Below are 25,724 nucleotides of genomic sequence, written 5' to 3'. Positions count from 1 at the left end.
AATTATTTTTTACGACTTTACAGAACAAAATAAGACACCGTAAAACAGCAGCCTTTTGGAAAACGACATCTCATCGTCATCCCTTGGGGTGAATTTTTCTTGTGTGCTTTCACTTTCTTGTGTGAAAGTGAAAGCACCATGACCATTTATGACTAAGAGAGTGATGTCAGCCCAAAAGCCTTGCAAAATATGTGCATCACAGTGTGTGCTCTGCCATAAGACATGACAGCCCTCAAACTCAAAACCTGAAGAACAGCCAACTAGGTGTACTTCACTGCTCGCTCGCTTGCAGACATCAACGGGCGCAGTAAAAATGGCCCACAACAGGAAATGAACAGATGGGGAGAAAAAGATCCATACACACCTTTCGGCCAACCCACACGGGGATGCCGATGACAATGGCAGGCACGGCAATGCCTGCGATGAGGGCGATGCCCACAGGGGCACCCACCAGCATGCCAAGCTGCCAGAGGATTTTCTTCTTGCGGCTCCAGGGCTTCTTGCCCCAGAAGGTGCAGCCAGAGGGGCTCAGGTAGTGTAGATCTGACACCTCTTTCATGCACAGCCAGCAGAACTCGGTGCCACACAAGCGGCACGTCATGTGGTTGCACGAACCGTCGTCCATCTTGATGATGAACACCTTGCAGCAGGGGCAGTGCTTGATATCATCCCCTGCATGCACGTCCCATAGTTGCGAGTCTAGCCGAAGTGGGGAAAAAGGCTTTCCCCACAAAGGAAGACGGGGAAAGTGCAGGCCAATTAACTGCATGGTACTGCAGGTTTGCTATTTGTTCATAATGAAAATGCATTGCCCTCATTGTGCAAACAGTGCGGATTACTTGTCATTCCCCCTGTGTGTCCCTTCAGCAGTAGCGAATTAGTTCTCATGCAGCAGAAGCCTTGATGAGCAATGCACTAGGAGAAGCTTTCTGTTCACTGTGTCATTACAGTGCCATGAGGACCGTGTACCGAAAGCCAATTAGAGAGAATGTTCGAGTCCATAGTCCCATTAATGTAGAATAGTCAAATAATTCCGCATTCTTCACTTATCAGTGATTGTGAATTTCGTAACTGAAAACCATGAACCAGTCTTGTGTGCCTACACATCAGTTCATTTGGCCTGAATGTTACAATGCTCCCCTTTAATACAGACGACCAAAATGTGACATTCTCAGGATCTCAACTACTGCAAACGCCCATTTTTTATGGTACCCTTCACACCGTCTCCGTAATCACCCAGTGCTCTACATCACCCACAGTCATCCTGCATTTAGGATCACCTGTAATCCCCCAGTGCTCCATAACGGACGTGTTGTAGATGCCAATGTTAGTGGGGATTATTGCTGAGTCTCCACCTCTCTTCATTGGTAGAGCGCATTGAGTGGCAACTGCGGCACTAAAAAAATGACTGGATAAAATAGGCTATAGATTAATTAAGACATTTGCCAAGAGCCTTCATGTCTTTCCATTTCCTCCCACTTCTCTCTTCTTCTTTCAATTCTTCTCTCTTGCCTTGGCTGGCAGATTTCTACAAAAATTACAATGGGCTTCCGTTACACGGTGACTCAGAGTGGGCTCCCAGCAATGGCTCTCGCTGTAAAATCAGTGCGAGAAGCAACAGCTGCGGAACACCACTCACGCTGGAGGCTTTCGTCGTGTGGGAATCCCAGGGGTGGGCCAGGCTGGGCAGTTGGCCTTGACGCTCGCTGGGCTCGGGCGGCATCGCACGTCTGGTTGGGGTGCCACTCCTGCTTGCAGTGGTAGCAGAAGGCCGTGCTGCAGCCGGGACGCTCACAGCGTAGCTTGGGGCAGCTGGCACAGCCACTCGCTATCACTACATACCTGCACAACATCCCACAGAGGGTGGAGGAGGACAATGAAGAGGATGCACCACTGGACACACTGGGCGGCCCTTACTCTGGCTAGCAGAAACTTACACGGACCGCCACAGAAAACGCCTTTTTCCCACAAACCTGACTGATTGGGAGCGTTTTTCATGGCCAAACTGTAGTATCGCCTACCATGGCAAAATACGGCATCTTTAGCACCCTGTTGTGCGGATCTTCGAGGGTCAAGCATTAGCTCAAGCTTCGTTACCAAATTTTTGCCAACCAGTGACATTTCACAGGCTATCCTGAGACTAGCAGCCACAGTATGTAAAACTGCAGCCAATGAGATTCTTTTCTAACTAACCCCCCCCTCCCCCACGCTTGTCATAAGCCGACTATCTTTTCTGGCTCATGATGAGTCCAGATTTACGTGTGTTCTCTGGCACTCCATGTCCGGTTTAAGGTGTGTAGACCTAGTCCAAAGCATTTTTTGGTTTGCTGACAGATGACACCACTGGTGCTACACAACCATTTTGGTACCATTTTCGAAAAAAAAAAAAGGGCCTTGGGGGCTAAGGTTCCATGTATGCCACAAGGCAGAAGAAAGCAAATAGGCAAAGGCATGGTCCCACAAACTATTCCGCACCCACAGAGAGTGCACAGTAACGGCGAGGATGTAAGGAAGGCTCTGCTCACCCGCAGTCTGGCGCGGGGCACCAGCGGGCGTCTGGCTCGGTGACCAGCACGCGTCGCAGCATGAAGCTCTCATACTTGGCCACCATGAGCTCGTCCTGCAGCAGGCGGCGTATGTCGCTCGGGTGCATGGGCTCCGAGCAGGCGGGACAAGCGATGTTCACCCGACTCTCAGAGATCTCCACGCGCAGGTACTGGCGCAGGCAGTCGCCACAGGCACGGTGCGCGCACGATGCCAGCCGTGGGAACGCCTCGACGGGTGCCTCCAGGAGGCACAGTGGGCATTCGAGCGTGCCCCCGCCACTGCAGCTCCACAGGGACTCGGTGTCCGAGCTGCCCTGGCGATCGCCTGGCCGCCCCGGTGCCGCAGCAGCAGCTGTGCTGCCGCCGCTGTTCCTCCGCGCATCCTGCGGCGACCCGCAGTCAATGGGATTCTTCTACTGGGGAGGGTGCGAAAGGTGGGTTCGGACTCACTGGCAGCGTAGATCGAAACTCATCCATAAAACAGCGCAAGAGGCATGACACAAAATCACTGTTGAAAAAATTTCCCATTTTCGTAATGGAACGGATATCATGTCCCACTAGCAAACATCCAACCCCAGTAGGAATGTCTTCCATTTCCAACTGGAAATGATGCTTGAAAAGTGCTTTTTCAGCTGGAAATGAGAAAATATGTGCGCTCTGAAGACTTGTATGTCTTGCGTTTCTTCTGTGTCCTCTGTTTTCTGAACCTCCTTGAGGACAAGCGACAGCTCAGGACCCATTGCCGGGTCCGTACATATATACGCACCCTGTGCTGGGCTGTGGCCATGCGCTGCGGCGGCCGGACAGCCTGCTCGGCGTCGTGCGGGGAGCCGCAGGAGCGTCCGAAGTTTCGCCGGTTGAGGAAGGACGACGAGGAGCCCAAGAGCCGTCGCAGCGAGAATCGGCCGCCGGCCAGGGGGTGACGCCGGGCAGGCAGCACACCACCGCCCTCGGGAGACCCGGGGGGCCCTGCCGCCGCCGAGGCCATAGCGCCTTCAAGGACCACCGCTGCTGCTGATGCTACTGGCGGTGCCTGTGTCGGGAAGAATAGAGCCGCATCAGCTTATGCCATAAGCTAGCATGAAGCACGCATGGAAACGGTCGAGGTCAAGAACCAGGACACAGCACAAGGAAGCAGGACACCGAGGAGTGAAGCAGGGAAACAGGAGCGATGCAGTCGAGACAGTGATACAGTAGGAACATAGAGTGATGCAGCACACACACACTGAAAAATCAAGCAGCAGGGACACACAAAAAGTAAGGCAGCAGGGATACACCCAAGTGAAGCATCAGGGACACAGGAAGGATGCAGCAGGTATACAGAGGAGTGAAACATGACACATGGGAGTGATATGGAGAAAGGAGTGGAGCACCATGCACAGCAGTGCTGTCCAAAGCCACTATAAACTGTCGAGCCACACACGCTCATCATCCACACTCTGCTAGATCGCGTGCATGTATACCAGCATGGCCAACCTGTGCTAGGCTGCGAAACAGACCAATATCGCATAGCAAAGAAGGGATACCCGCTGAAGATCAAGCCACCACGAAACGCTTCAACGTCGTATAGCCGCGCACGTGCCTTGTGTGTCCTACAGGGCACTAGTTGAGACGGCTGAAGTAAGACAATTCCATTCTCGACTCCTTTTCAGGGACCATGAATACAAGAAGCGGAGAATACAAAAATATCCATGGGTACGCGGTATACGTCAAGCAAGGGTCCACTAATTTGCCTCAGCCAAACATGCTCCAGAGAAACCATTTAGACTGCACCTGCGAGAGCTTTTTTTCCCGGCACAGGAAACAAACGAACAAAATGCAAAAAAAAAGATGCGCAGGCGACGCATATTTTGTGCAGAAAAATGCCGCCACATCCGCACGGAGAAGGAAGAGCAAGTACCTGCATACCTCGCACATGTACAAATCGCGTCAAAAGCAAAGGAGAACCAGGGCTGCGAGGTCAAAGATCGCTACATGGTATTTGCCTATTAGCTGCTAAATAGTTCGTAGCTAAATTTCTTCTCATGTTGCTTCGGTTTCAGCAACCGAACGACGGCAGCTGTGACGTCAGAGGTGAGTTTAGGCCACGTGAGGCATAAAAAAAGACTGCAATACAGTCACTGATAAGTCATTAGTCATTCCGGATCTTGAGGCAGGCTGGTCTAAGTGTTGTAGTAAATGAAAACGACCTATCGGCAATTATGCTGTTTTTTTTTTTGTCTCGATGCGACCTAAACTTACCTTTGACGGCACAGCTACCGTCGTTCTTTTCCTGAAACTGAAACAGCATGAGAGAAGAAATTAAAACTACGAATTATGTGGTCATCGTAGGCAAACATCACGTGGTGATTCAAGTATGTATAATGTCTAACTTATAATTACAAAGGAGAAAATTTTTTTAAATTCAAAGTCTACACTCCTTTAACAGGCACACTAAGCCGACGGGCGAGCGCTTCGGAGCCACATTCGCGCGTACGGATTTGCAATACCTTCGACGCCAGCAAAAAAAATCACCACGAGAGAAAGAGTTCAGTTTACTTTTGATATGACTCGCAAGACCTGCAGCGCCTCTATATAGTATGTGGTGAAACGAAGACACTAGGTGCGAATTCGCGCCGTAATGACCTTTTACGCAGAGGGCCGCCGCCACAGTGAACCACTGAACTATATGGGAGCAGCTGCGAACATCTGTTCGCACAACAGGTAAGAGCAGAGACACGAAACCCCGCCTCCGCACGTTCTCCCTCAGACTAAAAACAGGTGTTTCCGTCGTAAGCACCGCGCGTTACGTTCACCCCGATTTCGGTGCATAACGACGGCTGCTGAGAAAATCGCCTCGGAGTGCATGAGGGCTCCCTCGTTCATAAAAAAAAAAAATCGATTCGGCGACCGAACAAGTGACCGACAGCAATGTGTGCGATCTATCCCTAGAGCTCGATGGTCGGCTGAGTCGGCCCTGAAAACTGCGCTCACTTTTCCCCGACTCCCTCCAACTGCGGACTAGCGAAACGCAATGCATGCCGCGGTCTCTTCTCCGATTTAGACTCTGCGTGCTCGCCACAGAGTACGTCAACAAGAAAACTTAGCGAGCCAGGACACATTTAGGGGCGCGGCAGTTCGTTCGGCCACACGTGCCGCCCCACGAGTGCGGGGCGACGCTGTAGGCCAGTGGAGCGCCCACGCGATCACTCGGCACACGCTTTGGCCAGAAATAACCGGCCGCGCGTCGACACCGCTGCGTGGAGAGACGCTGACTCTTCATGAAGAGCACGCGCCTGTTGACCCACGCACGGTGTCCGAATGACGCCATTATGACGTCGACTCTTCACCTAGCGCTCCAGCAAGCACTGTTAAGTCGACAACCGTTGAGTCGATCCCCCCCCCCCCCCCCCCCCCCCCCCCCCCCCCCCCCCCCCGCGGTTTATGGGATCGCGGTATTCGGTGTAAAGAAAAAACAACGCTCCAGGTGACAGCGCGGCCACATTAAACCGCAACTTAGAGGCGCGGTACGGTCCCCACGTCCGGCTGATAAGATTGACAGAAAGAGAGGTGGATTTACCGTTAGCGCGGTGAGCACGTTCAGCATGCCGAGAGCAACAATAACCGAACGAGAGAAACGGCACGAGCCAACGCACACCCAATCGTCATGCGTGAGCGACAACGTGTAGCGCTCGCCGAGTCGGAGCCGCTGCAGCAACGCGAGGAACGGGACGTCCGCGTCGCTGCAGGGCGGCGGCATTCGACTGAGGACAGCTTGCCGACAGAAGAGGCAACACGCCCATGTAGTACACCGCGCCAAAACGCGCTCCCCGGCGACCGGAGGTTACCGCTCGGAACGACACCCCGACGTCAACGGCGTGGCAATAAAAAAAAAACGGAACCCGGCTCGACTGCATACGCGTGCGAGAACTGAACGCAAATACACTGTCGTCGACACGCGTTCAGCTTTCTTCGGCCGCCACACCGCGTTGATGGGGACGCCGCACCGAAAGGGCTGGCTGGTGTCGCAAAGAAGCGTCGCACCCGAAAGCGTCCGTCGGCCCAACAGTCCGTGGCAAGGCTCACCAAGTCCATCCCCCCCCCCCCCCCCCCCACACACACACACACACACACTCGCACGCACCAAAGCCGCGGCAAACTCAACGGCGGAATACCGCCGTCTAGCGCGCCGCGCAGCACAAGACGAGACCTTGGGAGTGTATATGCCCTTCAGAAAACAAATGAGAAACAGGCGTCTCACTCGCGGCGGCCGGCCACAACGAGCCAGCCCCTCATCCGGCATTCCGAGGCACGGTACAATGAGCAGGTATAAACGCGCAGCTGGCTTTCCTTCGCCGGCACGCGCCGCACCATTCGCGCGTGTCTAGGCACGCGGAATGCGCGCAGTTCTCACCGAGCCGTCACGCTGCCGCGGTCAACTTGTGGTCTTCGATTGGGACGCGTGGCCACGGTGCGCCCAGAGAAAGCGACCGGCGCAGTGCGGGGAAGCCAGCTTGGACGTTCGTCCACGAGCGCTCTGATATATATCCGCTCATTACCGGGACTCGCACCGTCAGTACCCGGCTCCTCTCAAGGGGCGAGGGAAAGCGGACGAGAGAATACTGCTTAGAGTCTTTACTAACGCCCTACTGTGCCCGGCAGTACTCAAACATTTCGGTCTTTCCTTCCCTGGTCTCTGCTCTTTCTGTGGGAGGTGGATGACGCCTTCCCCATGGTCTGGGCACGCCAGCAAAATCCTTCTGTTCCACCCTGTGGAGTTCGCTGACCTTTCCGCGAACTCGTTGGTCTTGTGCTCGCAAGGAAGGCCGCTCCAGTGGGTTCGGAAGTCGACAACAAAGGGACCCGTCCCATTCCTGCTTCCCCTTCGTGCGGCGGACGTCCTCGTTTACTCCGCGCCGTCACGGGCATAGCCCGTCTTAAGAAGCCTAACCATGTACAGCTGTCGACATGTGTGCGTTGTCAAGGGGTTTGACGAGGTTTCGGGAACGCACGAGATACGGCTGAGCATTAGCCGAGTGACCGGAAACCCACTATTCCCGTAACGACTGTCTTCTTCTCTTGCGGTGTGTTCAGTAAACAACTTTAGGGATCGTCTCGTCGACATATGTTTGTCGCGTGTGCGAAAGAGATAGGAAAGTGGTAACGGCTGGGCCGTGGGTGCCTTGGGAGCGGGTGGTCGCGTTTGTGCTGTTTGTGTATTTGATTGCAACCTCTCATTTCCCAAATGTTTAATCAGCGCTCTTTCCCCAATCTGTGATTAGTTGGCGGAAACCTTATTTTCCTTTCCCTGACCACTGATTGGTGAGGTGAGTCGCTGGTAACCTTATTGGTGGCTGTCCCCGCAAAGGGCGGAGACAGAGGGTTTAAAAACAAGCGCGCTGGGTTGAACGAGGGCTGAATTCGTCTGATCAACGGTTTAGTCGTGTAAATAGTTTTCTCCTTGCTTTGTTTCTTCTTGTTTTATTTATGCTGTAAATAAATAGCTATCCTTCTCCTTTCCTCGAGTGACGTGCATGTTTGCGAGTTATAACCACCGGGTCATCAAGAAACCCCGATTTCATCATCAACAAGGTGTTTCCTCTCATCACCACCTGAAGGGGGAAACAACTCACCCACCCCTAACCTCTTCCCCTACCCGAGAGGACTGGGAGGCAGCCCTGCTCGGCTGCCTAGACATAACGGCCCGACAAGCCCTGGTTCAGTGAGCTAGAGTGGCGGCCCACACCAATGGGGTCCCCGAATAAAGGTCTCCACCTAGTATTGTAAGGGGAGCGGCCCACCAAGAGGCTGCTTCCTTGTCAACCTCTAAATGGTTTTCACCACCACCACCCGCGTAATTTACGGCGTCACACCACAGTGTGGAGACAAACCAAAACTCACGTGCCAGTTGAGCGAAACGCAATTAGTCCCAGTGTCGCCGCCGCACCAGTGCTTTCGTCAGCAACAGTCCACCGCGCATCCACGACTATAAGGCGCCGCCTTATTTCCAACGACGAGCCATTATCGCCCTCCGCTCCCGTCGATATATCTCATCCGCGTCTTCCGACTCCTCTGCAAAAAAAGCTCCAGAGGTACACACCACGAAAGTGGAGCAGGTCACTGTGCCATTGTCAGGGAGAGTACCGAAATCAGTGCGGCGAAGGTGAGCCTGCCGTCTCATCGCACGGATGTGGACATGCTCCACACGACGCGCGAGCGCGCGCAATGAGTGACAAGGGGGCAGCTCGGTCACCGGCAGGCGAACTAAAGTCCCCTTGTCGGGATGCGCCACCCGCCGCTGCAGGCTGTGAAAACGGGATCCGCGCGAGAGCCTGTCTACAAGACAACGCGTGTCCAGAATCAACGGCGGTGCTCGCGAAAGCGATATCACCAGGCGTGTTCTCCGGCACGAAGCCCCTCGTGTCCAACTACTACGAGACGCGCCGTACGCTCGAAGACAGCGGTGATGTCTGCATTCAACGCCCGCTGCGGAGCGGTGGTCGGCACCAGCAGCAGAATTAAGTGAATCCATGTGCGAGAGAACAGACGTGCGCAAACAACCGTCCAAGAGGGCAGTTGGGTTTCCGATACGCGCCCTTGTGAGATGCTTGCACAAGCTAGGGCGGAAGACTCATCCGTGCGTTAGCGCCGCGCCGACCCGTGTTCTTTTTGGCCGATTCACACGACGGTCCATTCGCCCGCGCATCACGTGTTCATGCGCCACTAAAAACTGGCCTGCGATCCGATGACGTCAAGCGGATGCGACGGACCAAAAGAGCAGACGACGCGCTGGTTGTGCCACTGTTGCCAGATTATTTTAAAGCGTTTTGCAACGCTGGTCAAGCTGGTTTCTCCTCCCGACCCATGACTACGATTGAATGGTGCAGGTGGGGCCCTTTGCCCAATTCCTCAATGGCCTGGGCCGTCTTGTTAGCCCAGTCGATCGCTTCGTCGTGGTAGCGAACCCAGTGCAGCTTGTCAAAACAGCGCGCCAGCTCAACGCCACTAGGCGAAATGCGGCAGCGAAATATTGGCAAGAGCGGTGGTTGCGCTTCTTCGCGGGCCGCCGCTAATTCCCGCGAGGGGAGGGAGAAGCACTGGTTGTCCAGTCCGCGGGCCGACAGCACGCCTCTCGATTTGGTGACGCACGAACACATGATGCGCGGGCCGCGGGCGAACAGTCCGTCGTGTGAATCGGCCATTACTGGCAGCTCGCGTGACTTGACGGCGGACACGTGCGGAGCGTGACAAGAAGCCCCCTCCGAGGAGAGGAGTGTCTCGATGGAGTCTCGCCAAATACGAAGTCTTGAGCCGAGGGTTGAATCAAAGAAGCCCTACAGGCTGTCGGCAGTACAAAGGCGAACCGAGGGCTTATCGAAGGCACCGAGACGTATAGCGCACGCGGTTTCGTAAAGGTCGGCTGCCGCCACACGCTGATAAGGAGGAGGCGTGCTGCAGCCCGCTGCGTTTCCATTCATACCGTCACCCGATACGAGACCACGAGACTCGCTGCCCGCCAATTCAGAGTTAAGCGTTAGTTTCGCTTACAGGAGTAAAGCAGAACCGACAGGTGGACGAAAACGGGACACCGAAAAGTGGCAGGCCAAGTCTCTCATCTTCCAATTACGACCTCCTGCGTAAGGGTTATCTCTCTCGGGAGGCCGGTACCCCGCGGAGTGAACGCGTGGAATATTGTTTTCTTCCCTTCAACTAACCGATCAAAAGGGGACAGCTGAGCCTTGTGGCTGGCAGCAGCAGCGGTACCGGCATTGCTGGGGTCGCGAACAATCAACGACATTCGCATCGAGCAGCTAGGGGTATACGGCAAGCAACGACTGTATGTCCGTAGCAGAAACGCTTATGTAATGTGGGGCCACCCGACAGGGCCGCGCACGTTGTCGCAACACAGGGCGACCGCGCCATGACGCAAATGAAACAGTACAAAGCAAGTTTACGGGGCGTTTAACTGCATTACGCGGTTACAATGCGTTATCATTAGCGGCATTTGTGCATCGTGTTGCTATTTGTGCAGCTGCGAAGTTCCTGAGTGGACTTCGCCCATTTTTCGAAATTTTCGACGAGTCAATAGGCATTTTCATTTATGCAGAATCATTCTGAGTCACCCATTTTTGCCGCGTCATTATCCATTTTACAGTCATTTCTATAAACTTTTTTTGGTGGGGGGGGGGGGGGGGGTCTTCCCGTACGTGGCACCCACCTTTGACATTCCCCTCCCCTCCTGTAAAATACGTAGAGAGGAAACTTCCCCTCTCCACTTAGCCACCTTCTCCAGTGTATAACATAAACCTTACATACGCCGACACCGGCGGGTGCTAACAATGCGGCTTCTAATGCTAACGCATTAAAACGCTATTCGAGCTTAGTACAGGAGCGCCTTCTTTTGTCTTCCAGGCCCACGTTAAAGGCGTGCAGACGCCACAGCACGAGTGCGCGTGCCACAGGCAGCGACACATGAGCTACGAGAGACGTCGTAGTGGAGAGCTCCGGATTAACTTATACCCTCTCTCCGAGCACCACAAGGCATCGGCCAAATATTGGGAATGTGTTGATGAAGGAAGGCCCTACAAAGGTCAGCGCCGCCACTGTGCTCCCAATATAGGCATTACCACTCTCCTACAGTTTCAATGATGACCCTACCTGTCCTGTGTTAACCCCAACATTGGCAGCGCCAATATTTAACGGTTGGCTTTAGGTGTCCCCTGTTCTTCCAATACTGGCAGCGCCGCTTCTTTACATTGACAATGGCCCTAGTTGATAACTATTTTTCCCATACTGATATCGCCACTCCGTTACGTAGCCAACAATGACACTCGTTGTCTAATGATCCCACGAATATTTGTTTTTAAATTTTGGACCGTCTAAAAAACCACGTATACTAGGCGCTGCGTCTCTGTCATGAAAGAGCGCCAGCAGTGGTCTGCACGCGGGGGAGGTGGGAGGGATTCAACACTACAGCCGAGAGACCAAAGAAAGCAGCTCTCGTCCACCACACAAGCGCATCCAAAAGGAGAGGGCGGGGGAGTCATGTGCAAGATTTATACGGGAGCGCCGCTCCTTCCGCAGGAGGAGGCGCACGCATGCATCTCGGCTACGCCCGCAGCACCGAAAACACACTCGCACGCACAGCTTCCCTCTTTCTGTCCACGGCCTTGGGCGACGGACGCAATGCAAATGGGCAGTGCGTAGACACACACACACAACCTTGCCACGCGTAACCCCCGCGGCCGCCTCGGGGTCGGCGCCGAACCGTGAAACGCATCCGCCACCGCGGAAACTGAACGGAACAGGACGGAAAAAGAAGCAACCGCGGTCACGTTATGGAGAAAGGAAGGGGGGGGGGGGGGGGGGCGACCTTCAGTCCGTGCGGCACCCACGGCGCCACGCCCGCGCATATTTGCAAGCAGCAGCGCGAGCGCCGGATGCACGACGACGCTCGGTGCGGATCCGCTTTTGCATCACTCGAGGCCCCGCTGTCACACAGTGGAGGAGGAGGAGGAGGAGCAGAAGGCACAAGGAGAGAAAGTGGCGGCCGCCACAGCCACTATACATAACCGCGTGTATGTTGACGGGGAGGGAGGGAGCCAGGCGCCAGAGAACGCACCCTCCATCCATGTCGGGAGGCACGCTGAGAAAGCAGCTCTTGAATGACGGCTTCGTCCGCGGCAGTAAATAACGGCGGCGAGATTTATGCCCAGTCGTACTACAAACGAAAAAAAAAAAGAAAGATGGGAGAAGTAGCGGTTAACGACACAAACAGGGTGTCCAATATAGACACAACCAACACGAAACGCGAACGTGTGGTTGAGTACTCAAGCCCATGCAGTGAGGGAGTGAAAAAAAATTTGGGCGACACTTAAATTCACCTGAACAGTCAGACGCGATAGCGTTAAGAGGTGCTTGTCACTCCAAACACGAATACGCCAACACGGGAGTATAAAAGGAGTAAACTGTCCTCCCTAAACGGAGTGCCCTTGAGGACAACTTACTCCCTTCTTTAGTTCTTTCTCTTGATAGTGTACGGTCGCTTGGAGGGTCCCATGGCGCAGCCTTTCGCAGACGTCGACACGCTCGTTGCCATCGCAACTGCTTTATTTATTAGCCATCATCGTTTGCGTTACTTGGTGACGCCAACTAGTGACCCTAATTAACTGTGTTCCTGCAATGTAATTCGCCTACTGTATACGGTGTCAGGTGGTCGTATAAGGCATCCATTTATCCTACCGAAAGACCGTTCCTCAATGGCGCAGATGACATAGAGTGCCCGGCTCCACACCCAAAAGACTGCGATTCGCTTCCGTTTGAACACATTTCTTTTCAGATCAACTGCTCTTTTACGTCACTACATACCCCTCGGCCAGCGGGACACCCGTGCCCTGTATCCCCCTCCCCGTGGTCAGTTTCGGCCAATCAAGATGATCTACACAGCGAGCACAGCCGCAGCACGTCCCGCAGTCCGGAAGCGGCACCACACGGTACCATTAATGGGCGCAGCGAAATGAGTAACGCACCAAACGACACGATTCCCCAACGCCATCACAAAAACCACTACAGCTACGGCATATAAGCGGCTTTATATTTGCTTTCTTTCCCTGTCGGAGAGACCGAACAGCGAGTTCACAGAGTCTATATGAATGGGAACAAAAGAAGAAAAAAAAAGACTGCAACATGTCCATGAGGAGCCCATCTTGCGAAAAACGACGCTGAAAAGACCGAAAACAAACACAAAAGCCACCCGAAGAGCATGCCACGCGAGAACATCGCACTCACTTATTATAGGCTGCAATAAAACCAGGTTCTACGCCTGTACAAAGCAGCTGGTCGACTAACGACTTTACGGTAGGCCGACATGAGCTCACTAATGACATCAGAGGGCAGGAAGCTGTGGGTCGAGCTTGGCAAATCACGAGCGCCGTTTCCTCCGGGGTATCACCCCGAGACCTTTCATGGGCGAGCGTTTGCACTGGGTGTGCATCCCGATAAAACGCCTCGAGCCCACGGGGAAAACACACAGCCGCCACACAGTTTTCTGCCAGTATGCTTACAGCTATACGCAGCACCAGTAGGCGCCGAAGAAGGAGCCGAGCATGATACAGCGAACGAAGCTATGCGGACGCCATTCACCACCACCACGCACCAACCATGCCCGCATGCGAACGCACGCCACGGCCTGCAAGGCTCTTCAACAAACTTGGCGCAGCTTGCGGGCAGAATGGAAGAGCTTCCGCGCTTTCCCGACACAGTCCGCCCCGCGAGATGCATCGCTCCTGCCACACTGGAAGCCGACACACTGCCCTTTCCCTCAACACAGTGACCTGATTGAAGAAGTGCGAGAAGCCGCCCTAGCTTCGCAAAAGGAACTAGACAAGCATCAATCCGGGGAACAGTGGGAGTCTGCCCTGCTCAGCTCTGATTTGGCGACCCAGCGTAATCTGATATCCCAAGCAAGATCAACTGTGGCGGACATTGGGGTCCTGAAATAAGGACTCCACCAAAATCTGCATTTTCTCCTCTTTATCCAACATTTTTGTGAATAAATGTTTTCTACTACTACTACTGCCCGTAGCGGAGCGAGGCAACGAGATGCCGCAAGTGTCGATGCGAACTCCGCGTAGTGGGCGACTCCGCTCCAACTCGGGACAAGAGCCGCTGTACACAACACTTCTGCCATTCATGCAATTTTCTCAAGGGGTTTTCTGGCGGGAAAGTACCAAGCGACCGTTAAAATCCAAGAGACGTTTCGACCCCGCTATACAGGAGCCTTGTTCACAATCAAGGAGTGCAAGTGAAGGTTGATTACGCTTCATGATATGACATACGCAGCGGATCCATATCGGGGGTATACACATTACCTTCGTTGCGATTGAGCGCGTGCGCCGTCGTATGAATACGAAGAGACTCCAGGGTATGCAATGTCGTACTGTTCTTTTCGTTTTTTCTTCGTTCTATATCAGTCGAAGAGACAGTCCGAGGGCAGTGCACATTCCACCAGAGCGTTTGTATATCCACCTGCTGCTTACGGACAACATTGTTGTGCTCCCTTATAAAAATGGTCTACAGATAGTCCATATACTTCATATCAACTCTATTGCCTTTCAACAGATATCTTTTATCTCTATTCATAGTCTATAGACTACATACAGACAAAAGTCTACTAAAAGTGTATGGCCATGAATCTATAGATGGTGTATAGACTGTCTATGGGATTTGCATTGCCTATATACTATTATCTAGGATTTGTCTACAAACAGCCTATAGAATATATAGACAGAAGTCTATGGACAGTCTATAGACTAATTGCTAGGGGGAAGGGCTGCTTCAATCTTTTTTCCAAAATGGTCCGTTTCAGCGATGTACACAAGCAGAAAATCAGCGCAAGGAATCCCGTATACGCAAGACACCCCGGAACTTCTTCCCTGCAGGTCTTAAGCCCCAACTCGATGGACGCATCCTACGCGTACCGGCTGAGCGCCTACGCGCACGGGCGTACGCTGGATCCTGTCTGCGCATGCGCAAAGCGAGACGCGCGCGCAGGCGCGCGCGTTGCTAGATATCTGTTCATGTCAGATATTTTCGGCCCTGGCGGCGCGCTGGCGCACGCGCCGGAAGTGGCTCGCTGGTTTGTGGCCAATGAGAGGGCACAGTTCCCGCTATATCCGGAATGAGCCTCCGTGGCGCGCCGACTGAATTTTTTGTCAACGAGCTGCGACAGCCCCCTACGCAAACATGTCGTACCTAATAAGCAATGAAAAATTAATCGCTGCTGTTGAGAGGCGCCGCTCGCTGTGGCTTGCCAGCCACAAACACCACAAAAATAAGCTCGTTACGGCAGCGTCCTGGAAGGAGGTGGCGGCGGAAATAATGCCGGGAACACCATGTGAAGGTAAGCAGGCACATTGCTCATGACGAGCACTTCATGATTGTAACGTTCTTAAGACTCCTCATGTTTCAATCACGCAGAGAACGTTCACCACATTCAGAAGCGGTGGAAATCTCTCCGCGATAAGCACTGAAATACGTGCCAGTTTGAATGAAAAGCTACTATTAAAACTGCAGTTCAGTTTATATATTACATAACTTGCCTTGCTACTTTCAAAATCTAAAGATTTCAAGTGGCAGTCTAACTGTTTTGGCCAGTTCCAATCTATGAGGTCTAGCAACAACGTGCTAGTGCGCGCACGAGCGCGAGTCAGCGACAGGCTATGGAGCTGCACACCACTTGCGACGCCCGTCGCGACGCGGCGCTGGGCGCACAGGCGCTCTGCGCGTACGCGTAGGATGTGCCCATCGAGTTGGGGCTTTATCCGCTGCGCGTCCCAGCTTACGCGTAGGGAAATGTGCGACCAAAGTATGCAGGACGGGATGCCATGCACTTACGGCGGGGACATTGTTCTGGCGGAATCATTTTTCTTTCCTCTTGTAGATGAGGGGAGTAAATTCAAGATGGTTCTTTGCGTTTCTTCGGAGGGGCACAGGACCTCTCCAAACGTGAATTCGACGGTGTTGAAGGAGCAGACGATGATTGATGCCAGATGATGGAGACAAAGAGAAAATATATTTGCAGGATGTACAAGGGCAAACTGCGTTACAAGCTGAGTCACACAGACAGTCAAGCTGTAACTGACGAAGACAATTCTCACACAGAGAAACACTCTCTACAAGCCCTTACTCATCGACGCGAGGTTAGAGTCTAGGGTTGTAGAATTACGTGCCACTGCACGGAGCCTCTAGCTCAACTAGGCAGGACTGCCCTCCAATGATTTTACATGCAATTTTAAAGCTTTTGCAAGCAAAGAAGTTAGGGCGGGCATATTTCGAGGCCCGCCCTAAGCTTTGATAACCAATGGAGGTAGTAGCCACAGCCCCTGAAGGTTGGACCCAACTTCGAGCTCGGGGCTTGGCTAAAAAGAAAAAGAAACATACCGAAAACATTCTGAAAACCCTCTCCCCGAGGGGGACTTCTCGCCCATATTGCTTGATGCTTTCCCCTTCCCTGCCGCACCCGCGCGGCGCCTCTCGAAGGATGAAACTTTTTTTTTTTTCAGCTCATTGGCGGGACCACTGATCCACTGGCTCGCCGCAGGAATATCAGACGGCGGAGAACCGCGACGCTTCGGTGCCATCAAGAATGCCAAAAAAAAAAGAAAGAAAAAAATAGGGGCCCATCGCGGAATGCGAGGTGGTCCGCATTCTGCCGCCGTGGGAATGCTGCCTAAGACCAAGCGGCACCACGTGCTCGTTGTGTGCGCCTCGCGTGCTTTCCTGGTGCGTTTAACAAAGCCAAGTGTCTTCGGCCGTCACAGCGGTGCTGTCAAACAGCCAGTGCCTCCTGCACCTTTGCCACTTCTTTCGGGGGGAGGGGGGGGGGGGGACACGCGGGTAGGGGGGGAGCTCGGTGCTTCACTGAGAGCTCTCCACGTAGACCGGAGGCCCGCACTGACCGCAAGCTAAGGGAATGAAAAAAAAAATGTACGCGTTGATGAAGCGCGGCCTTACAAGGGGTGTGGTGCTGCATGAGCCAGGTTTTCTTAATGGAATCAACGGTTTGACTGAACTCCGTCCGGTTGGGAATAATTATTCCCGGAATAATTAATCCAGCAGCACGTAGCAAAAAAATAAAATAACACGCCCTCGCGGAGCACGCAGACTCCTCGGGCCATGAGATCGACTGGGATAGCGCCAGGATCATTTGAAAAGAAAAGCGCAAGACGACCAGCTAGGCTTTACCCGGAGGCTCTTCATATATACTCAGAGGGCGGCGCGCACGCTAAATCGCAACGAAGGAAATCTAACAACTATATACGCACCCGCCGCTTACGTCAGTCAACATCCCCGTCCACTTCACTGTGAACAAGGCCCCCATAGCAGGGGCCGAAACGTCTCTGTTATTAACGACTGCGCGGCGCTTGATACATTTCCTCTATGAAACCGACCAGGCGGGTTTCCGTCACATCCTCGAGTTCGAAGAGGTAGCTGCGTCCTTCCGAAGTCGTTAACGCCTTTCAATAAGTGAGCAACGATCTCTTGGGCAAACACGCGGCTGCGGAGGAAGCCACCTCTTGCGACAAGCCCTTCGCCTCCGTCCTTTCTGACAGCCAGATGAGGACCCTGTGCATCCAGCATCAAGAAGGGTGGACATGTGCACCAAAACAAGACGCTTACTTGGGTCCGTTGGTGCACGTTTTCAAACGTGAGAGCAGAACACCGGAGCCAGATTCATCTTCGATTGCGCTGTTTCGTTGCACGCCTACCTCAAAGCAACGTAAAGTTTCGCTCAGTGTGAGCTGCAACGAACGAGGGACGACGATCGCATTACAGTTTGTGCTTTATAGGGAATTCATTCGGCAGGTTCATGGAATTAACCCTTTAACCGTCATAATTACCCCCCCCCCAAAAAAAAAAAACGTACAAAAATTAGTTTCGCAATTTTTGGCGAAGTTGACCGTTACCAGGCTTAAAACACGCAATAAAGCGCGAACCGCTTTTTTTTCTTCGTGTACAACTGCCGCCCTCTAGTGCTGAAGATTGCAACCAACGCAGCTGCCGACCGTAACTCGTCTTTGGCGGTGGAAGCAGCGAAACATCGGATAGGACGAGTGTGACTCGTCACTGGCGATATTGGTACAGCCTTCCATGACGAGTACGGCTATAGGATTGGTGGTTAAATGGTTAACTACACAAAACCTCCTAATGGTCCGTGCAGGAAATCCCGATCACAACACCTCTGTTATTAATAATCACTGACTCGTTGCAGCGTCTGCACAGATCCAAGGACGATGACGCCGGGGCCAAAGCGCGTGCCGGCGAAGAAAGCGCAGTTCCGGCGCTCCAGCCTTCATTTTGAGTAATCAAATATAGCTGGTGGCTGGGCGAGCAGTGCGCGATGATCAGGGTAAACAAACTCGTACAGTGAAGCTGACCACATCGCACGCTTCACACAGGTTTGAAACGTCGTGATAATACCTCGCCTCATTCCTCGGCCAACAGCAACAAACAAAAGGGGCTCACTCAAGGGGTGCGCCTGACTGGACTTGTAAACGGTTACGTTGAAATTCACGGATGATGCATCCGGGACCGATGCACGCGGCCACAAAATTCCTTCCACGCCGCTGCACAACGGGCAGATGCGGGAAAAGGGGCGACTTTCGCCTCGCGCAGCGGCCACGCCGAAGTTTGCCGGCCTTGGCATCGCCACGCCGCGCGTGTTACAACAAACAGCCGCTCGGCGGAGAGCGAAGCGCACATCACGCGCGTGCAGCAGCAGCAGCACAACAGGGCGATCGCCTTTCTCCCCCCGAGCAGGAAAGAATTCCCGGCCGGGGGCCCCCTGGAAAAAGCTCGCGGCCCGTCGTCACCTCGCCCTCCTGCCGAGGCTTCGCGCGCCGAGAGCGACGTATATTTAGAAGCCCCGTAGCGCCTGCGAGACTGCACTGCACGCTGGTGGCAAGGCGCTGACCATGGGCCGGGAGAGATGTAGCGCGAACACGCGGCCAAGGCCGCGACTCCGGGCACAGCAAGGCGTGCGGCGCCAGAGAGAGCCTAGCAGCGGACGGACGCATGTTGACGCGGCAAAATATCACGCACGCGTATGAAGACTCTCTCATCTGAGCACGAAACACGCGCAGTCGGTAACCACGCAGGCGCACATCCGACGACAAACTGTTGTTGTCAGTGGCTATTCATTACTAAAAATAACGACGGAAAAAAAGGACGTTGCTAGCAGCGCCATCGGTTACCGAAACCTGAAGCACCTGAGCTGCGGCTAGCAGTGAGAAAAGGGACAGGGAGATGGAAAGAAAGGAGGGAGCGATAGTAAGAAAGGCTATAGGACAATATTGCCCCAAAGCCGGACCCTGGCGCTCCACTGCCGCGAGGCCAAAAATCCTGTCGCTTCTTGGTGGAATATTTTGGCGAATTAAAAGTACGCATTCTTTCGAGCACTGTTTAAGTGGCGACACGAATACCCCCCAAAAAAGGGTCACACGACAAAAAGCTAGCGTAGCGAGGCGACGAAGCCATAAAACAGGCCCCGTACATACTCGTCGCACAACATGTCCGGCAAGTTATCGTAATTAGCAAAAGCCTGCAAAGATCAGCGGCACCTTGCGAAGAAAAATGCACGATACCTGTTTTTCACCGCCCGCAAAGATCGGCAATCCAGTGTCTTCCATAACTGCGCGGACTGGCTTCAGCTGCTCCGCGGACGTCCTCTGCTGTCTTTTCCTCGGGCGAAAGAACGACGCACGACACAGCGCCACTTTCGCGCGCACCAAGTGGCCACAGCCCCTCGGTCCGAATGTTTAGTGTCTCGCAGCTGACCTGCCGTCAATGCGCACACGGTGCAAGCCCGCACGCATACACTCCTTCCTCAAACGTCTGGCGTAACCGGTAATGAGCGCTGCTCCCGCCTCGGCCACCACGTTTACTCGGTGTCCATGTTTACGGCCAACTCCCCGCCCCCTGAGTGGCACACGAGACGCCAACCAGACCCCTAGGTTTATCGGAGGGAACCCCCTTTCCACAGTCGCACAGGTGCAAGGCCCAAGGCCGGTACAGCCAGGGAATCCCGGAAACCTCGCGAACGCAGGCGAAACAAACCCATCTCCCGCGCCGTCACGGCTCTGCGGGAGGGAGTGGAGCTGCCTCGAAGAAACGTTTCTGGTGTCCTCAAAGCTTGGTGGTGATTGTTGCTATGAAGGGGGGGGGGGGGGGGGTGATACTGGTCCCGACGTGAAGTGCCATCAGCACTCGGTGTTCTCAGGTGGTCTCCCTCCCAAGTACTGACCGAGCCCAACGCTGCTTAGCTTCGGTGATCGGAGGATAACGAAAAAAAAAAAAGCTTCATTCACATTTGCATCTATTGCTTGCATCCGCATCCCTCTCCTGCCTATACCTTCCATTTTCGCCGGCAATACTGATTCCTGCAAAGTGCTGACCCTTTTCACTCCCCCATAATCCGGCGCCGCTTCCGCGAGGTGCATCTGTGCTCCCTCTGTAGTGCTTACCCTACCCTTTAAAGTGTAATGTGGGGCCTGCCAGCAGGCTACCTCCCGGCCTACCCCATCCTTGTTGGAAGGGGTTAGCCGACCAACTCCACATTGGCCGGCGGCCAGCCGATAGTTGGCTGACAGCAGAGAGAAAGGCGCTGAATTCGCAAGCACTTGCATTCAAACATGCAACAAAGGTACATGTATACCCAAGCAATTAGACAGTAAAGTTCCCTCTGAGTCGCCTAACTGACAGATTACGGGAACAAGCGAACTGGCATTTTCCTCGACTAGCTCCTTGTCTTCCTTCTCCTGTCGCCGCGTGCAAGAGCTGCTTCCTCGTGCTGGCAGAGACGACGCGTATTATTTCGCCACACATCAGCTGTCCGCCGCCTGAGTGACAGCAACGACGACGACCCACACGCTAAGCGCGCTATTCAAAAACGCCTCCCAGTGACTCTAGGCAAAGTCGCATCTTTGCTATTACATCGGCGTCACGATCTCCCTTTCCTCTCCATGCACGAGTGCCCCGGGCAGACTTGAAAAGGGCAAGGCCGGAGGGGAAAGGGAGAAGGGCGGCGTCTGCAGGGGCCCGGTTCAACGCACCCGCCAAGGGGCCGAGCCGGAGATAAGGGGCCGAGCACCGGCTGAACTAGTTCAGCCACACTGCAGCCTGTCTTCCGGTGTCCTGCCCGCGCAGTGCGCCGGCCACGAGCACTGCTCTCGGCCACGCGGCCGAATTAAACCTGCCGGCAACAACGAAGCCGGCCACTGCAGGCCAGCTACACACACGGTGCACGTGCACGCCGAGGGCCCGCTTATTTATGCTATGGCTCCATCGTAACATACCGCGGCGCCACGATAACGTAACACCACGATACCCCCAATCCCCCCTTCCCCGCTTCCCGCTACACACACGACACAGCCCAGGCCTGAACGGCCGATCTCTGCTCAGTCGCCCACGGTGGGGGCGGTGCCCCTTGAAGGCAAAGTCCCCAAACAAAGGCTTCCTTGTTGACGGGACAAAAGATGAAGCGTCTTCCCGGAATCGCGACCTCTTGCTTCTCTATTGGCCCAGTTTCCCGCTCAATCCATCCCCGTTCCCACCGACGTCTCAGGGGGCCGAGCGAATTGGCTCGCCTTACCCCAATGAGGCCCAAAGCAAGGGCGACGCGCGGGCGTCGTCACGGCGCAGCCACCGGGGAAGGCTCCGAGCAACAAAAAAAAAAACTGTACTCTGCAATTGTTTTTTCACCGAGGATCGCCAACAACGAAGAAGCGCGCAGCGTATATCGTGGCGACTTCAAAACTACCGTTGCGCCGGGGAGACGGCCGCAAGGGAAAGACACGCCGCGTTCAACGTTTAAGCCCGTGCACCTTCAGACCCTCCACCCACCCGAGGGATATTCTACAAAAGTAGCTCTCTCCATATGTCTTGTCTAGGCTGTACGCTTCCACCCGGGAAAGCAAAGAAGCGCGTCGAAAAACTGGATCAGGCCCAGCCTGCGGGCAGATTGTGCGAACTCGTGGCACTGCAACGCCATGTTCGAATGTACTTCTTTCTTTCTGATTCACTTCTATACGATCCGAACAGCAACTCTGTGCAAACAAGCGAACCGCTTATGTTGACAAAGGCGAAATTATACTGGCTATCGCACCAACGTCAACAGTGCCATAAACCAAGAACATGATCCCAAGGGCACACACCAGGACAGGGTTTTTCCTTCGAACACATAAATGTAAACATATCCACACGGCCGACTTTCCCACGCAGCACGAAAGGGAAACACTGAAGTGCGCATCGCACTGCATGCAGGAGTACGCGAGAGGCGAACGACACTGCCGGCAAAACTACGAAGGAGAAATGTCGCACCGGCCGCCGCCACCTCGCGCAATCAACAGGTGCGACTAATTGTGCGCAAGTACAGGTTGGCTCACAGAGAGCAAGTCTCCCCAAAATTTCCAGCCCGTCACTGCAGCTCCCATGGATCTCAACCGCAGCAAAGCGACAGCATAAAGCACACGCAACCGACTGGTTCCCTCACGAAAGCGACAATTAAACGTGCGCTTTTCGCAAAAGGACACGTCGTGAGCACGCGGCACCACTGGGCCACGCTGTGAGAGCAAGGGAAAGCAGCTGCGGAGCAAAGCATCCACCACTCACCGCGTGGCAAGGGACAAAGCGGCGGTGCTCGATCGTATAAAGCGGCTGAGCCCCGGCGACCGCGGAACGCTGCGAAATTTACCGCCTCCCACGTCACCAACCCAGCGCAGGTGGCCGCCGCTGAAAAAGCGCCTCGACAGCCCGGCGTGTCGCACAACTCTTGGCCCCCAAATGGCAGCGCCGTCCAAGCTGCGGTTGAAAGGCGTTCGATCTGTATGCGCGCGTCAGTGTTTTTACTGCAGCGCTTTCGCAGTGCTCCACGTGCCACAGCGCGAGCCGCCAACCGCGCATGCGCAGACGACCCCATGGAGGGCCGTTATGCACGCCGCTGAGAAGTCCTCCTCGGGCACAGTAACCTCGCGAAAACCTGGGGTCCGCCCAAAAAGTGGCGGAGTAACAAAACTCGCGATTGGTCGAAACGCCGTGACGTCATCGAATGCGGGAAAATGCGAGATGTTAACCAGTAATAGTACTTACAGCTGTACAGACTACAAAGGAATAGAAAGGAACTAGAAAAGAAATGGAATGGAACAGGACAAAATATAAATAGAACTGGAATAGAATTGCAATGCATTGGCATTGCTCATTTTTCGTTTGCAAACGTCAGGCTGCCAACCCGGAAGAAATAGGCGAGGTTGACTGCACGTGTCAACGACCGCAGAGAGATGCAACAGCTGCTACACAGGCTCCCGCGGCCTGTCGTGCGGTACAGTCTCAATGCCGACAACTTTCATGACGGCCTAAACTATATCATCACGACAGTCAGGCCCAACTGTTCCTCCAACGCGTGCCTCATTTGTTCGCACAGATTTAACTGAACTGACAAGGGGACCGCATGCACGGTCGTGGCGTACGTCCGCGCCTCTGGCAAGGATCGTTGCGTGCCTTCTCAAAGCCAACGTTTTCGGAGCACACACTACGGACACAGGCCTCTGCCAGTGAGACAGAATGCAACGCGGATATGCGCTGCCTCCGTACAAGGGGGGGGGGGGGGGGGGGGGGGGGAGTCTCCTTCTCTGCAGCGCGAGCAGCGAACGAGGAGCTGCAGAAGCAACAAGCAACCCATCAATGGACACGTTCGCTCACGCGGCAGCAGTTGGTATAGAAACAGCCCGACATGTGTGACTCACGCCGACGCGAGCCTCATCGAGGCAGCTGCGTGAAATGACGACTTCGGCGCCAGGTCATGCGTGCCCGTAGTTGCAGAGCAGAAAGAAAAAAAGCGAGTAAAGGTCGCAGACTGTGATACCGCTTCGCAGACAAGCGCTGCAAGCATAATTAAGCGCCAACTACCCTTGTAACCACCGGCGGTCTTCGCTGCTGCGGTCGCAGCCTACACAAGGGAGACCCGACCGCGGTTACGCCGCGCTAACCACTGGTTATCGCGAACCGAATTTGGCGACCACGTCGTTAACCGAGAAAATGGCGGCCTCCCAGGACGACGTCGGTGCGCGACGAGTGCACGAGCTGGCCCGCTTCAACAACGTACATTTTTTTTTAACACGAAGTCACGTTTCAAGAGCAACGCATTAAAATAGGTACTGCGTGTAATGTGCCGTCCCAAGGCGCTTTTATACAGCCTCCGAGTACCGTCCGAGGGCACAGCAGTAGCGCACTGCACCAGCATCCCTCTATTCCCAAGGCGCTCAATTCTATAGCGCCGCGTCGAAAAAGGCCCCCTCCCTGCCGCATCATGCGGCGACAACTTCACAACACTCGCGACCGCGGAGGACGACATCCCTCCGGCAGTACTTGGTCGTCGCTGGACATTGTTTGTCCAGATAAGATATAAAGATATGGCTCATTTCAGCGCCGCCTTAGTAGCGGATCCATATCGCACAAGCAGACCGAGTGAGCGGCACCGCACCGGCGGCAGATGCTATATGCGACTGCGAGCAGAAGCTTGCTGGTATACCAGGTGTTTCAGGGAAGGTGACCACTAATTTTTAAAAATAAGGTTCTTGAGGCAACAAAAAAAAAAATTGCGGCATAGTAATATGAGTGTTGGCGGACGTCAGAAAACAGGTGAACCATCTTAACTAGCTACTAAGTGATTAACTAAATTCTAATAGTTAACTTTTTTAACTATTACCAATAGGCACCTGATTACAATTAGAGATTTGTAACGGGCCGTTAAAATAGCCATATCAGTTTTTTTAGAATTTAGAAAACGCCATTACTCTCGCCGCTGTGGCACGACAAAATTTGCCTATTTCGACTAATTACGACCACTGCAGCGGTTGCTTTGCCTGCATACTTTTCGAAAGTGCACATATTTCAGCACGATGTAGCGAAATTTTGTCGTCACAGTGGCGGAGTAATGGCGTTTTCGAAATTCTAAAAACTGATATGGCTATTATTAACAACCCGCTACTAATCTCTAATTGCAGTCAGCTGCCTGTCGGTAATAGTTAAATAGTTAGCTATTACGATATAGTTAATCACTTTGTTATTAACACAATTCACCCGCTTTCTGACGTCCGCCGACGCTGGCATTACTATGGCGGAAAAAAGCTTCTGTTTACCTCAAAAACCCCATTTTTAAAAATTAGCGATCACCTTCCCTGAAACACCTGGCATATCGCACTTCCCACTGCCACCAGCAACTCGGTACGGGTCAGCGATCTTCAAGAAGGATTCATTTTCGGCATTCCTTTATCTCCGCGCTTGTTACTTACGAGAACAACAAATCTCTGCCCGCTTTTCTGACGCTGCACGGCGCCAGGGATGCGCAGTGCTATACCAGCGGACGGCACTCAAATACTGCGTTGTAAATCATTAAGATATTTGCAAATGCATGCAGCTTCGCTCTGTCGATCACAGCGCCACTTAGTTGCACCCAAGCAGCCATACGTACCAGTTGCTCTAACAAAGAACGGAGGCGAGCTTTCACGTGACACAGTTGTTCAATAAGTGCCATTAAGCATAACCACGGCTAGACTGCCCGTGTGACTAGGGTTAGTTAAGCGCAACAGAGAGTTAACTGAACAATATGCATTTTTCTTGTCCTGCGCACAGCGGCTGCTCTCA

The 25,724-nt window shown here is 53.8% G+C and overlaps 1 protein-coding gene across 6 annotated transcripts in view; it reads right to left on the bottom strand.

The window, feature by feature from the left end:
- Nucleotides 1-25,724, bottom strand: part of LOC144128210 (E3 ubiquitin-protein ligase RNF19A-like) — an 88,742-nt gene that overhangs the window by 34,341 nt on the left and 28,677 nt on the right. For 4 of the 6 annotated variants that reach the window (XM_077661429.1, XM_077661431.1, XM_077661432.1 and 1 more), the window contains exons 2-5: nt 3,313-3,579; nt 2,526-2,929; nt 1,640-1,842; nt 365-672 (exon numbers count right to left, since the gene is read on the bottom strand). In XM_077661429.1, coding sequence (XP_077517555.1) covers nt 365-672; nt 1,640-1,842; nt 2,526-2,929; nt 3,313-3,534 — 1,137 coding nt within the window. In that variant the 5' untranslated portion in view covers nt 3,535-3,579. Of the gene's footprint in view, nt 1-364; nt 673-1,639; nt 1,843-2,525; nt 2,930-3,312; nt 3,580-6,105; nt 6,294-25,724 lie in introns of those variants that run through there. The other 2 variants (XM_077661428.1, XM_077661433.1) reach the window with 2 other exon arrangements.

The sequence above is a fragment of the Amblyomma americanum genome, chromosome 4, assembly GCF_052857255.1.
Source record: "Amblyomma americanum isolate KBUSLIRL-KWMA chromosome 4, ASM5285725v1, whole genome shotgun sequence".
In the NCBI taxonomy this organism is placed as follows: Eukaryota; Metazoa; Arthropoda; class Arachnida; order Ixodida; family Ixodidae; genus Amblyomma; species Amblyomma americanum.
Note: the sequence above shows the minus strand (reverse complement) of the source record. Positions and strands in the feature narration are given on the sequence as shown.